Genomic DNA, 14,053 nt, shown 5'->3' on the forward strand with positions numbered 1-14,053 from the left:
TCTTGACTGCAAACATCTAGATAGCCATGAGATAGCAGCAGAGAAATAGAGAAAGCATTTTGTGATATAATTTGAGAGAATTTCTGTCACTGACTAAAATCACACTTAGCATTAAGCCATGGCTTGTTCAATGAGTCATAACTGGTTAAGTTTATACAGATTGCTAAGCCACAACACATGTAAAATAATAACTGAGCTTGGAATATACACGAAAAACCCATTATGATACAGTGTCATGTGATACTTTATTCTAAAAAATTCCAAACTGTCTAAAGGCTTTTCCCTATAAATTCATACAAAGAAACTTATTGAATAGTAGGCTTCAGTAGGCAAGGAGCAGACCAGCATAGTTACAACATTATTTATAGACTCAAACTAGAACTGGAGAATGCAGGAAATTGCCTGTAATTTATACTCTGAACCCACAGGGCCTTAACCAATCACAATACTTGAAAAACCCGCCCAAATATGAATGTTCAAAGTTTCCCTCCAAAACAGTTGGAGTTAACAGTCAGGGTCATCTAAAGGTTAGTTTCATTTTAGCTTCACAAGCAGTTGGAGTTAAGTTAGTTTCACTTTAGCAGGGATTAACACAACTTTATATATATTCACTACATAACACCCCTTTCCCCTAGGATAGATATCATCCTCAGTCTGTTCAGTATTCATAGTCTTTGAGATAGGCCGGGGGCCCACGGATCCTGGTGGACCACCGCAATGTTATTGGAATGTCCTGTTCAAGGGGAGTATTATCCATCTCCAGTTGAACAGAGTCATAATGGCCATTTAGGTCGCCCGTGAGTGGCGGTGGCTCTATGGCCTTTCATATATCTGTTTCCCCGGAGGCGGCCATGGGTGATGTAGACAAACTTGGAGGAAAACAGTTCTCTCAGGATCCTCACCTGGGACTGGTTCGGTCTGCCGATGCCATAACACATCAATGTGGCGTCTGACTTTACAATCATTTTTCAGAATAACCTCATATGACAAGGGCCCCATTATCTTAGTTACCCTAGCTGCCACCCAAGGTGCCCCACTTCCATAGTTCCTGGCCCAGACCAATTCACCTAGCTGTAAGTTCCTGGGGGGCTTTGGTTGAGCCATCTCTGCCTCTAGTCTGGGTGAAGTTGGTTGAGCTTCGTGGTGAACTGGCTGTCCCACCTCAGCTCTACTGGGTTGCAACTGGTTGCTGTACTGGGAGTTGTACTGGTGTACTGGTGGTGTACTGGTGGTGATTCCAGTCCCCAGTCGTCATCCGCTTGAGCGCTTCCTTTGTGGTCCTGACCATTTGTTCGGCCTGACTGTTGGTCGCAGGGTGGAATGGAGTGGATGTTACGTGCCAAATCATATTGGCGTTGAGGAAAGATTGAAATTCTCCTGATGTGAATTGTGCCCCATTGTTGGACACGATTACATCTGGCAGACCATGTGTGGTGAACAGCCAGCGCAACTCTTGGATGACCCTGGTTGTTGTCATCGATGAGACCAGTGCCACTTCCAACCACTTGGAATAACTCTACTACAATTAGGAACACCTGCCTTTGGAAGGGGCCCGGAAAGTCAATGTGAACACACACACATAGACACACACACACACACACACACACACACACACCTACCAGTAAGCCACAATGGGGGCACGCTGAAATCACTGGGTGTCAGACCAGGTAAAGAGCCCTGATGGGACCACGCTCCCTGGCCTGTCTGCCAGTAAGACACACTGGAGGCACAGATATACCTGAGGGATCTGTCCCCAGGATCCCAAAGTGCAGCACAGCTCCAACCGCAACAGTACAGGCATGAACCAGCACCATAGGGGCCTCCCCAAAATGGCTAAATAGGGAAGGCTCAACGAGTTCGATATTAGTCATCCGGAACAGTGGAGCTCATACGTCTCCCAAGTAGACAACTATCTCCGGGCTAACCAGATCACAGATGATGGCCTGAAGGCGGCAACCTTACTATGTGTCTGCGGACAAGCCAGGTTTGATATTGCTGAAAACCTGATAGCACCAGCATGTATAGAGATGGTGGCCTACACAGACCTTAAGAAAAAATTAAGGGAACATTTTGAGCTGAAATTCTCAGTAATTGCCTGGTGCCATGCATTCAAGCAACATGAACAGACATCTGGGGAATCTGCAGTAGCATTTGTGGCAGCCCTTTGCCAAGCTTTGTACCAATGCGAGTTCCCTGATCTGGAAGACCATCTCAGAGACAGGCTCATTTGTGGCCTGCATAATAGAGAATTACAGCAGCGCCTATTCACCATGGAGAAACTGACTTTCCAAGATGCATTGAAGGAAGTCATGGTGGAAGAGGCTGCCAGAGGGGCAATGAAGACTCTTCAGCCACCTAAAACACACACCAGCCCCACAGCGATCCACCAAGAGACTGCAGAAGGCTTGGGGGAGGCCAGTGAGAGTGAAGAAATCAATCATTTGCGGAGAGAGCCACCCAGATGGTCATGCTCCACAGAGCAAGCAATTTCCCCATAGAGCTGTGCAAGCTGCGGGGGGCAGCATGAAAGAGCAGAGTGCAGATTCCGCACAGCAATATGCTGTGCTTGTGGAAAGCAAGTGTACCTTGCCAGAGTTTCCAGAGGTTGTCAGTGGGAAATGAAACTACAACACAGCAGCACAAGGGGAAATGGCCCCCAGGACAGAACAGAGTTGAATACTGCTCAGGAAGGTGTAGCATCCAACGCACAGGGGCTCAATGTTCCATCAAAGAAAGGGGTCCCATGCTCCATGGAGCTAGATACTAGTTTGGCCCTGTCCATTATCTCCTGCAGGACTTTTGACCACATTTGCAAACTTAGCTGATGGCGGGTCCCGCTCAAATCATCAAGCTTAGTGCTAACGGACTTCCAGAATTGCCATGTTCCCATAAGGAGGGAAGCTACCATTAGAGTAAAATTCAGAGAGTTCGAGGGTCTCCTCATCATAGTGGTCTTAGAGGGACTGCACACCAGCTTCTTAGGACTAGATTGGTTCAACACCCTGGGCATCAGGGTGACAGGCATCCATCAAACACAAATAGCTGAACTAGCAGCAGTATGCCAACAATATGCTGAAGTATTCAGCACAAAGTTGGGACAATACAAAAGGACACCCATTTCACTCAACCTCGATCCAGCAGTAAACTCCAATCCGATTAAAACTGTGCAGGGTTCCCTTTTCACTGAAGCCTAAAATTGATGCGCAACTAGACAAGCTGGTACAGCAGGGAGTTCTCCAACCAGTGTACTGAAGCCAGTGGGAGACTCCAATAGTGATCCCAGTTAAGCCTAACAGGGACGTCTGCATCTGCACAGACTACAAGTGCACCATAAACAAGGCACTACAGCAGCATGCTTACCCTGTACCAGTAGTGAGCCACATCCTCATTTTGCATTCAGGGAGGCCAAATCTTCGCTAAGTTAGACCTTGCCCAGGCTTACCAGCAGTTACTGGTAGATGATGCTACCGCAGAAGCACAAACAATTATCACACACAGAGGTGTATTCTGGGTGCGCTGCTTGCAGTTTGGGGTAAGCGTAGCACCAGGGTTGTTCCAAAGTATTATGGAATGAACACTGAAGAACATTTCCAGCATCTGCCCGTATTTTGATGACGTCCTGATCGTGGGAGAATCAGCAGCGGTCCTGGCGGAACGTCTCCATGCAGTACTCCAACGTTTCTGCGAGGCAGGCCTAAAACTCAAGAAGAAAAAGTGTCAGGTCGGCATGGAATCCACAGAATTCCTGGGTTTCCACATCGATGCTGCTGGAATCCACCCATCTGATGCAAAGCTAAAGGCAATTCAGCAAGCCCCCACACCAAAATCCAAGGGAGAGCTACAAGCATTCCTGGGCTTGCTCAATTTTTACCACTCCTTCTTACCACATAAGGCTGGCCTGGCAGAACTGCTACATCACCTACTGGACAAAAAAACACTCTGGGTCTGGTCGCACACCCAAGACAAAGCATTCAAGGCAGTAAAATCATTGTTATCCTCGGACTCTGTCCTAGCTCATTTCAACGAAAACCTACCAGTAACACTAGCCTGTAATGCTTCACATAAGGCATTGGGGCAGTACTAAGCCACAGGATACCAAATGATAGTGAGGCCCCCATCGCATACTATTCTAGAATGTTATCATCGGCTGAAAGAAACTGTGCCCAGTTAGACAAGGAAGCCCCCGCCATAGTGGCTGGCATTAAGTTCCATGACTTCTTATATGGACAAACCTTCACCATCTTTACAGACCACAAACCTCTGCTTGGTTTCTTCACAGCAGACAAACAGACACTGGAGATCCTGTCACTGCGAATGCTACAATGGTCCATTTTCATGGCTGCATACTCGTACTAGCTAATCCACAAGCTGGGTAAAGCAATGGGCCATGCCAATACTCTCAGCCAACTGCCTCAACTGCAGACTGATCCGGACCCAGCCCCAGCTTGTTGTATCCTGGCGATCCAGGACCTGCCTGAAGCACCCCTACATGCAGGGGACATTATAGCTGAAACCACTATGGACAGAACACTTAGCTGCGTTCTCAACTGGGTGTTAAGGAGATGGCCAGAGACCCGGCCAGGCCCTGAGTTCCATCACTATGTTTCTCAGAAAAATGAACTGTCGGCCCACAAGGGATGTGTGCTGTGGGATATCAGGGTCATCATCCCACCCAGTCTTCGTTCTAGGATGCTGGATTCCTTACACGAGGGGCACCGAGGAATTGTTCGAATGAAGGCTCTAGCCAGGAGCTACTTGTGATGGCCAGGCCTGGACAAGGACATTGAGAGTCAAGTAAGGAGTTGCCAGGCCTGGCAAGAAACCCAACCAGAGATGCCACAAGCACCAGTGCACTGCTGGAACACCATGCACGCCCCATGGTCTTGCATGGGTCAGAACTAGGCCTGTCGGGGCTCTTTACCCAGCCTATCACCCAGTGATTCCAGTCTCTTGGTTAGCAGCAGCTCTCTCCTCTGCAGCCTCCCACCTTCGTCACCACTATTGTATAGTGGGCTTCAGTAGGCAAGGAGCAGACCAGCATAGTTACAACATCATTTATTGACTCAAACTAGAACTGGATAACTGCAGGCAATTGCCTGTAATTTATACTCTGAGCCCGTAGGGCCTTAACCAATCACAGTACTTGAAAAACCTACCCAAATATGAATGTTCAAAGTTTCCCCCCAAAACAGTTGGAGTTAGCAGTCAGGGTCATCTAAAGATTAGTTTCATTTTAGCTTCACTAGCACTTGGAGTTAAGTTAGTTTCACTTTAGCAGGGATTAACACAACCTTATATATATTCAATACATAACAAAACTTATTAATTCTTAAAAATGGATATGGCTGGTGCTGGGCTAAAGATTTTAAAATGCAAATATGCTCATTTGCAAGGTGATCTGGTATCTGCCCCTTGACATTTAACTTCTGATACATGCTGTTTTGACTGGTTTCACTAACAACAACGACAACAACAACAATAATAATAATGGGTGTCCAGTCTCTTTTTAAAAACTTCCAGTGTTGCAACATTCACCACTTCTGGAAGCAGGTTGTTCCACTGGTTAATTGTTCTAACTGTCAGGAAGTTTTCCTTAGTTCTAGGTTGCTTCTCTCATTGACTAGTTTCCATCCATTGCTTCTTGTCCTGCCTTCAGGCGCTTTGGTGAATAGCTTGTCTCCCCCTTCTTTGTGGCAGCCCCTGAGAAATTGGAAGACTGCTATCATGTCACCCTTTGCCCTTCTCTTCATTAAACTAGACCTACCCAATTCCAGCAACCGTTCCTTATATGTTTTAGCCTCCAATCCCTTAATCATCTTTGTTGCTCTTCTCTGTACTCTTTCTATTCATTAAATTTATCATTGGTTTCTTACTGCAATGCAATATATTAAGTTTTTGTAGACTAGTCATCTGACAAAAAATACAAAAATAATAGAGAAAACCAGTAGGACATACTCATAATAAATTACTACCTCTGAACAAACCATAACTGTGTGTGCATACTTATTAAATATTAATCACGGTTGGCAAATCCTAGCCTTGTTTGCATAGTATAAGTGAAATCAAACTACATTATAACTGAGCCATAATATAATGGGCTTCCTTGTGTACATGGCTGGTTCTGTAAGAAAAGGCTACTGGAACAGGAGGCAATTCAGCAAGCCACTGCCTATGTTCTTTTGACTGGCCCAAAGTCACCAAGCCAGCTTCCATGCCTAAAATTAAAGCTCACAATCTAATCCAGCAATTACTGCATCACTCTGGCTTTCAGCAATATACTGTATATCTTGTCAATTATATACCATTGCCCCTTAATTTATAATGAATTATATAGGTACAATCCTTTCATGGTTAAGAAAGTTAATTTCAGTGGAAATATCTACTTAAGGTTGAATACTTCATAGGGAGTATCCTCTATTGAAATTAATTGGGCAAATTATTTTACCTACATAATGTCTCTTTTGATATTTTGTTTTAATATTATCCTATCTAATTTTTTAAGGGAAACTGGTATTTGTCATGTATCATGTTCTGCTATAAGACTATAAGAGACATTTTTAGAAATTAAAAGTGTTCAACAGCCTAAATATAGCAGAACAAAGATAAGTGGCTTTAACTGCCTCTGTGATTAGTCAACTCCTACTCCCTGGATTAATCTGAGGACCAGTTGTGAAACTACATGTGTTGAATATAAATAAAACCAATAGATTTCCTGTGGGCATTGAGGAAGGGGGCTAAATGCATTTTTAAATCTATTTCTTGATTTTGGAACAGGAAATTCACAGAATAGATGCAGAGAGAAAGCTAAGGTCTGTTTTCATATACAATAGATATTCATTCACTTTGAGGGTGAGACTGCAGGCTACTATAATCATGCTTCTAGAATAAGTATAGTTTTTCTTTTTCTTTTAAATATTTATCTGAATCACTACCTTGTTCTTATGTTGTTCCTTCATATAAGGTTTCAAATAAAGAGTTTTTCTGTCAAAGTAAAAGTTTAGTATCCAGATTTACAATCCATTCCCATCCCTCTGACCTCCTTTTTAAAGAATACTTTACAGCAGTTTTTTGGTCTCATGCACTTTAAGATGTGTGAACTTCAACTCCTGAAAACTTTAACCAGCACTCTGAAGTTAGTGAAGCTGAGAAATATCGCTTTATAGTATCATATAACATATTAAATGCAAAGTGATTAATTCATCCAGGCTGACATTGTTTTATCACCATACTCAATATGAGTATAGGTATCACTCTGTGGATCGTCATATCCCTTCCAAATGTGGGTTGAACAGAATTGTCTCCATTGGGATGAGAAATTTAATGAGAAAGAAAATGGTCACAAAGTATCTACGTGGATCAGCTTCTAGGATCCTATTAATTTAAATAAGATGATAACTAAGGAAAGTGATATAATAACTTTCCTCAGTGTGGTTTCTTCCATAGATGTCCCTATTCATGCTCAATTCTATGTGAACAATGTAGGATGTAGGATTATGCTGTACATCTACATTTGGAGATCTATAGGACAGTGCTGTAAGTAAAGGGCACCAGACAGGCACAAAATGAAGGTACAAGTATCAATAAATTTTAGAGGAATGTGACTTGGGGAGAAATTTTAAAAAACACATTAGAAACAGTCCAGTTATGGTGGAGTTAAACTTCCCTGGCTTTTAGGGAAAGTCCACCCTATGTTCCATTGTAGTCTACTAAACCTTTCTGGGGTTCCACTTTATGACGTCCCCCTAAGAAGGCACCTGGCCCTCTGATAGTAACTGGACAGACACATTATGAAGTGAAGAGTATTATTGATTCTAGGCTTTATAAGGGAAAGTTACAGTATTTGGTACAGTGGAAAGGATACCCATTATCCAAGGCCACTTGGGTGAAATCTAGTGATGTAAAAGCTGACAGACTCACTTGTAAATTTTATGACAAACACCCTAATAAGCCGAGAGGCAACCCCTAACCTATGGTTTTGTTTGAATTGCAAGATTTACTGTATCCTTTTTGTTAAGGGGACCCGGATGTCAACCCTGTGATAATGGATTTTCCTGCTCTGACAACTAAGGAAAATTGCAAACATTTTCACTCTGCTTTCAGTGTGCTTTTTCTGCTGTTTAGGAATCAGATGTGGAAGGGGGGATTGGGTGAATGCTTGAGCTCAGCTAGCCACAATAATATTGCAACTTTGTGGGAACTCAAGGACACACTGATAACATTTTGGTAGGCTGAGGAGCTGGAGAGGGAGCCCGTGCTTCAGGCTAATTGGAGAATGTGATTTATGACTGCTTCCAGGGTGGGAATTGCAACCTGTTACTTTGTATCTGGGGGAAGGGAATTTAGTTTTGGGTTCAACTATGTAGTGCTGATGTTGGAAGTCATCCCCCTAGAGAAGGAACTATTAAAAGGCAGAAAAATATATTTCCTCAAAGGATCTTAAAGAGGCAGAAAAGCATGCCCAGTCTCCCTCCCCCAAGCAGAAACCAGCTCTGTAGAAATGCAGATGTAAACCATTCAGGAAGGTTAGAGGCCTCCAGCTAGAAGCATAGGAAGACAAAGACACCTACAATCTACATACTCCACCCAAACTCTAAGAGAAGAACATAATAGGATTAACCCATAGATGCCAAAGGGACATACTCAGGTCAAAATACATGACACAGGAAATACAAAGCCTCAAACAGGAACAGGAAACAACTGCAAACAAAAGCCCAAGAGGGTATAAAAACCCACTCCCTACATATTTATTTATTTATTTATTTTTGGGACTTATATGCCGCCATATCTCCCAAAGGACTCAGGGCGGCTAACAACAATAAAAAACAACAATACAAAAATTAAAAAAGAATTAAATAACAGCCCCAAAATAAATTAACTACACAGTTAAAATTAAAACATATTTAAAAACCCATCATCAATCCAGGTCAGCCTGATGGAAGAAAAAAGTTTTGAGGTCGCAGCGAAAGGACCGGAGGTCCGGGGCCATCCAAAGCTCAAGGGGGAGTTGGTTCCAAAGGGCTGGTGCTCCCATAGAGAAGGCCCTCCCCCTGGGGATCACCAGACGACATTGTCTGGCCGATGGCACCCTGAGGAGGCCCTCTCTGTGTGAGCGCACTGGGCAATGGGAAGTCGTCCCCGGTAGCAGACGGTCCTGCAAATATCCCGGGCCTAAGCCATGTAGGGCTTTAAAGGTAAGTACCAGCACCTTAAATCATATGCTCTCTCTCTTTTCTTCCAGAGCCATCTTTCTGTCTGGCTCTCCTCTTCAATATACTGCAACCTTCTTTCTAAAGCAGTCGCCATGTTTTTTATTCCCGGCTTGGACTGAACCATGATGAAGACTATTCCTTCAACAATTCTTTAAGGAAGAATTCTTGCGTTGAAGTTCTTTAATGGGATTCATCTATTGGAACCATGACAATGATATAATAACTTTTCTCAGTGTGGTTTCTTCCATAGATGTCCCTATTCATGCTCAATTCTATGTGAACAATGTAGGATGTAGGATGATGCTGACATCTACATTTGGAGATCTACAGGACAGTGCTGTAAGTAAAGGGCACCAGACAGGCACAAAATGGAAGTACAAGTATTAATAAATTTTAGAGGAATGTGAACTGGGGAGAAATTAAAAAAAATAAACATTAGAAACAGTCCAATGAAGACAGTGATCCAGGCTTCCAAGGCCAAAACTGCTGTCTGATTCCAAGAAGCAACTAAAGCCTTAATCAAACCACACATTAGAGTCCTAGGAACACTCCAAAGTTTCACCTGAAACCTGATAGGACCCGTCAGGTATCTGGGGTGCACCTGTGGGGAACAAATAACTCCAGAGGAAACAAGGAATGATTGGTCTGTGGCAAAGAACTAATGGGAATAGCCACCAATTCCTGATCACACCACTACGGCCATGAGATGTTTGTGTGTTTAATTTATTTAGCAAGCTAGCTGTCTAACAAGCAAAAACCAGGTCTAATGTGTGGCCTCATTGTGAGTAAGGCCAGAGATAATTTGAGTCAGGTCCATGGTTGCCATGGTGCCATGAACTCTCAAGTTGCCTCAGAGTATATGCTCAAAGATGATTGAAATCCCTAAGACCAAATCCCTAGGATACTCCATCTCCAACCTGGCCATAGATTTCAGCAGCTTTGATAGGGAGGTTGCCATGCAACAAAGAAGTTCTGATTTTTGCAGCCCAACTTCACAAACAAGGCTTCATACATGGCAATCTGCCCCTGAAAGCTTATTAAGGTTTCTTGGATCATAATTGCCACATTTTCACCTTGAGCCTAGCTCATGGTTGATGCCATGCACAAAAACCATCTGGGCACAGCCAGATTTTGTTAACCTAGACAAGATCAGCCCTCTGATTCACAGTTACATTGTGAACCAAGTTTTATTGAAGGCTGACTGTGCATTTAAGCAGCAAAGCTGAAAACCAGGGTCTCTGGAATGCTGATGGCCAGCCTTTGGGGTAGACAATAAGTGGCTGGAAACATCAAGGTCACCTTCCTTGAGAACCACCCAGCCTCAGTTTCCTGCTATACCTCCTCTGCCTGTCACTACTAATAACCTGACTCCTGCTTCTCCTCCAGCCAGCTCAGTCTCCCACTCCAACAACTACACACCATACCATCAGAAAACTGACACCAGCCTCAGGCATGCTTATGTCTCACACTCAGCACTTCTTTACCTAGGCACTAGATAACCCACTCACATCCAACCATCCAGACACTCACTGCCTCTCACTCAGGTGGATGGAACAAGCCAAAGAAGGAAGTTTACCCACAAGCCACTGCTACAATCCCTGCTCTTACCCAAGAAGAAAGAAGCATCCCGAGGTAACAATCTCCCTCCAATCACAATGTTGCCTAGAATTTGCACAATCCATTCTTTTACATTTTCAAGAAATATACCTTACAGTTTACATAGGATTCTTAAGTGATATGAGAGCCTAAAGTCGGTAGGCCGAAAGTCTGGAGTTATACTGCAGAGTCTGATTTTTTAAAAGTTTCCCCTCTATTCACAAAAAGCAGGTGTATTTCTGTCTCCTTCCTGACATGGAATACAATCAAGAGCGAATACAGAGAGAAATTTGGGCATATATGTGAAAGAAAAATATAGGGAGTAGGGAGAGAGAATGGAGAGAAAAGAAACAAGGTTTTATATCTCACTGTGTTGTGGACATTGCAGCAAAGTTCATTATCTTCCTTAGGCTATTTTAATGACCACCCTATTTTTCCGCTTGATGGGCCTTTGATTTCTCTGCTTCCTGATCTTTCTTTGATCTTCATACTAGGCCTGGTGGGACAATACTTCAGAATTGCTTTGAAGTAGAAGGCTAACCTCTGACCATCAACAGTAACAAGATAACCATAGAAGCTGGCAGGATCTGCCCAAGGTTGTTCTTGAATAGGAGATCTCCAGAAAATATATGTAGTAGTACGCTGGATTGGGAAGCTGGAAACTGTACAATGGCAAGGAACATTTGTAAGAATACAAAGAAAACTGTGAACCTGAAGTCATCAAAAATCAAACTCATCTTGAAAGGTGAGTTAGCTAAACTATCTTTGTGCACAAGTGCTTCTTATTGCAAATACAAGGATACTTGGACAATTTATTAAAAAAAAGTTTTCTCATTTTACTGACCAAATGCTTTTAATGTCAAGGCCAGTAGAACTTTAACTGACAGCTGAATCTCAGAAGCAGGAACATTTGCTAGCATATGAACATTGCAGACTTTGTGGCTTCTTCCAGTGCTCTAGAATTCTTGTACAGTGCAGGACAGGGCAGCATGAACAATTCCTTAATATTTGATTGATTATGTGCCATCCAGTCATTTTTGACCCCTAGCAACCACATAGGTAGATTTTCTCCATGACGATTTATCCCTAGCCTGTTTTTTCAGGTCCCCTTGTGTGTGTGCTATTTATGGCATAAATATATGCATGGTTCAGAGGAGGGAGATTTTTGTTTGTTTGTCCAAACCTATGAAACTAATGCTAGCAATTATATTTCTTTCCACTACAAATATGCCAATCAGTGCCACTTCTGTCTTTTTTTTGCCTAGTATTTCTCTACAGAAGATCAACTGAAAAAACAACTACCCTTTTTTTGCCCTGGATTTAGTCTATCAAAGTTCAACCAGCGAGTGCTGAAAACAGAGAAACTAAGGTATGAATGACCTATCTTACAGAAAATACCACTGCTCCAGTTACAGATCTCTGGTTCCTTCCTCCTCTCTTGTTCACTCAAGTTGCCTGTTGTTCTTCTTCAAGGCTAAAGTCCAAGGAAGCTCTTAGCTAATCACTTGACAAAGAGCTCTTTGTGATGGGTTCCTCTGGGGAAATCTGATTCTCTTCTCCCATCTGTAGAAGCTGACAAGGATCTGAAGTGCAGGAGTGTAGATCTCCATTCCTTTTCTGTGGACTTTGCAAGTGCTCAGCAAGAATAATTTCTGCTGCAGGCCTCTTAGAAATGTATCTCCTGTTTATAGCTGCTTTTTTCTGTTCGGTTCATGGGGCTGATACATCCAAGATTTGCCCCCATCTGTGCTTCTGCTACGAATCCTCTAGTTTCGTGGACTGTCACAATCGGCACTTGGCCCACGTTCCTCATGGCATCCCTCACAATACATGGATGCTGAACTTGAGACATAACAACTTGAGTGGGCTAGAGGTAGGCTACTTTGATGCTTTGTGGTCTTTGAAGATTCTTCTTCTGTCCCACAATTCCATTGCAAAGATTTGGCCCCAAACATTCACGTCCCTGAGTTTCCTGGAGAAGATGGATCTCAGCTACAACCTGCTTGCTCGCTTACCACGTGACTTCTCAAATGAGTTGATTTCCCTGAAGGATCTCAAGGTGGCTCACAACTGTTTGATAGCTTTGGGATTTGAAAGCTTGCAGTATATGGAGAACCTTGAGAAGCTGGACTTGAGCCACAATTTGGTCACTTCGATTGAGAGAGGAACTTTCCGAGGACTCTCCAGGCTCCGACATCTCTACCTTCAGTCTAACAGGCTTGCAGTGATCTATAATGGCTTCTTTTTTATGCTCCAGAACCTGGAAGTTCTTTTGCTTAACAGCAACAACATCAACCTCATTGAGGTAGAGGCTTTCACTTCATTACACAACATGAATTTTCTGGCTTTGACTGGCAACCGGCTCATCCACCTAAAATTTAAGACTTTTCTGAATATCCAAACAGTCAGCACGCACATCCAGCTGGCTGGTAATCCATGGGCCTGCGACTGTGACCTCCAAAGGGTTTTTGGCAAAATTACGAGTGTTCGGCATCTTCATGTGGATGATTATGAGAACCTCACCTGTTTCAGTCCTTGGCAATTAGCTGGCTCACCGCTTGTTTCTGTGGACAGTCAGCTGTGCATGGCAGAGACAGCCACTGTCTTGGTGATCACAGTTACTGTCCTGGTGACAGTGATCGCTGCCATTGTGATGGCAGAAAGGAACAGGAAGAAGAACCAGGAGAAGAACTGGAATGAATTGGAAGGGCCTTTTGACTCACAGGAGAAATAAGACAAGGGACAAGAAATATTTTTGGGGTGTTTTTCAAATGTTGTTTCACTATGATTCTTTAAACCTGATCCTTAATTCCAAATTCTGCTTGGTTGTTTTTTTTTTTAGTCAACTTGGCATCTTCCAGATGTGCTGGAATTGCTCATGGCTCCATGGGCATCCACAGCAGGGGCAAGTGATGTCATGTGCATTATGACATCATTGCACAAATGATGCAAATCATGTAATTTGCATCAGTCATGTTGTGCATATTATGTAATGCTCCTTGTGCTATCTATTTATGTATTTATTTGATTTATATTCCGCCTTTCATTCAAGCTGACAAAGATAGTGCTCCCTCTTATATTTTCCCACAACAATAATCCTATGCACTGGATTGAGCTGAATGAGAGAACAGCCGGCCCAAAGACACCCCAGAGCGGGGGTGTCAAAACTGCCAGCCTGCAAGCCAGGTGCATCGTGCGGAGGCTGCGTCCACCCCAGCTCTGGCAATGCAAAAAAAGTCACGATACAT

At 43.3% G+C, this 14,053-nt stretch overlaps 1 protein-coding gene across 1 annotated transcript; it reads left to right on the forward strand.

Moving 5' to 3' along the window:
- The first annotated feature begins 9,433 nt into the window (after positions 1 to 9,433).
- On the forward strand, positions 9,434 to 13,600 carry LOC308677316 (uncharacterized protein). Its single transcript, XM_081343586.1, has 3 exons — positions 9,434 to 9,548; positions 11,300 to 11,550; positions 12,071 to 13,600. The coding sequence occupies exon 3, from the start codon at positions 12,478 to 12,480 to the stop codon at positions 13,537 to 13,539; it is 1,062 nt and encodes a 353-aa protein (XP_081199712.1). The 5' UTR covers positions 9,434 to 9,548; positions 11,300 to 11,550; positions 12,071 to 12,477; the 3' UTR covers positions 13,540 to 13,600.
- Positions 13,601 to 14,053: the final 453 nt, after the last annotated feature.

This window comes from Vipera berus (assembly GCF_964194415.1).
Source record: "Vipera berus genome assembly, chromosome: Z".
Taxonomy (NCBI): Eukaryota; Metazoa; Chordata; class Lepidosauria; order Squamata; family Viperidae; genus Vipera; species Vipera berus.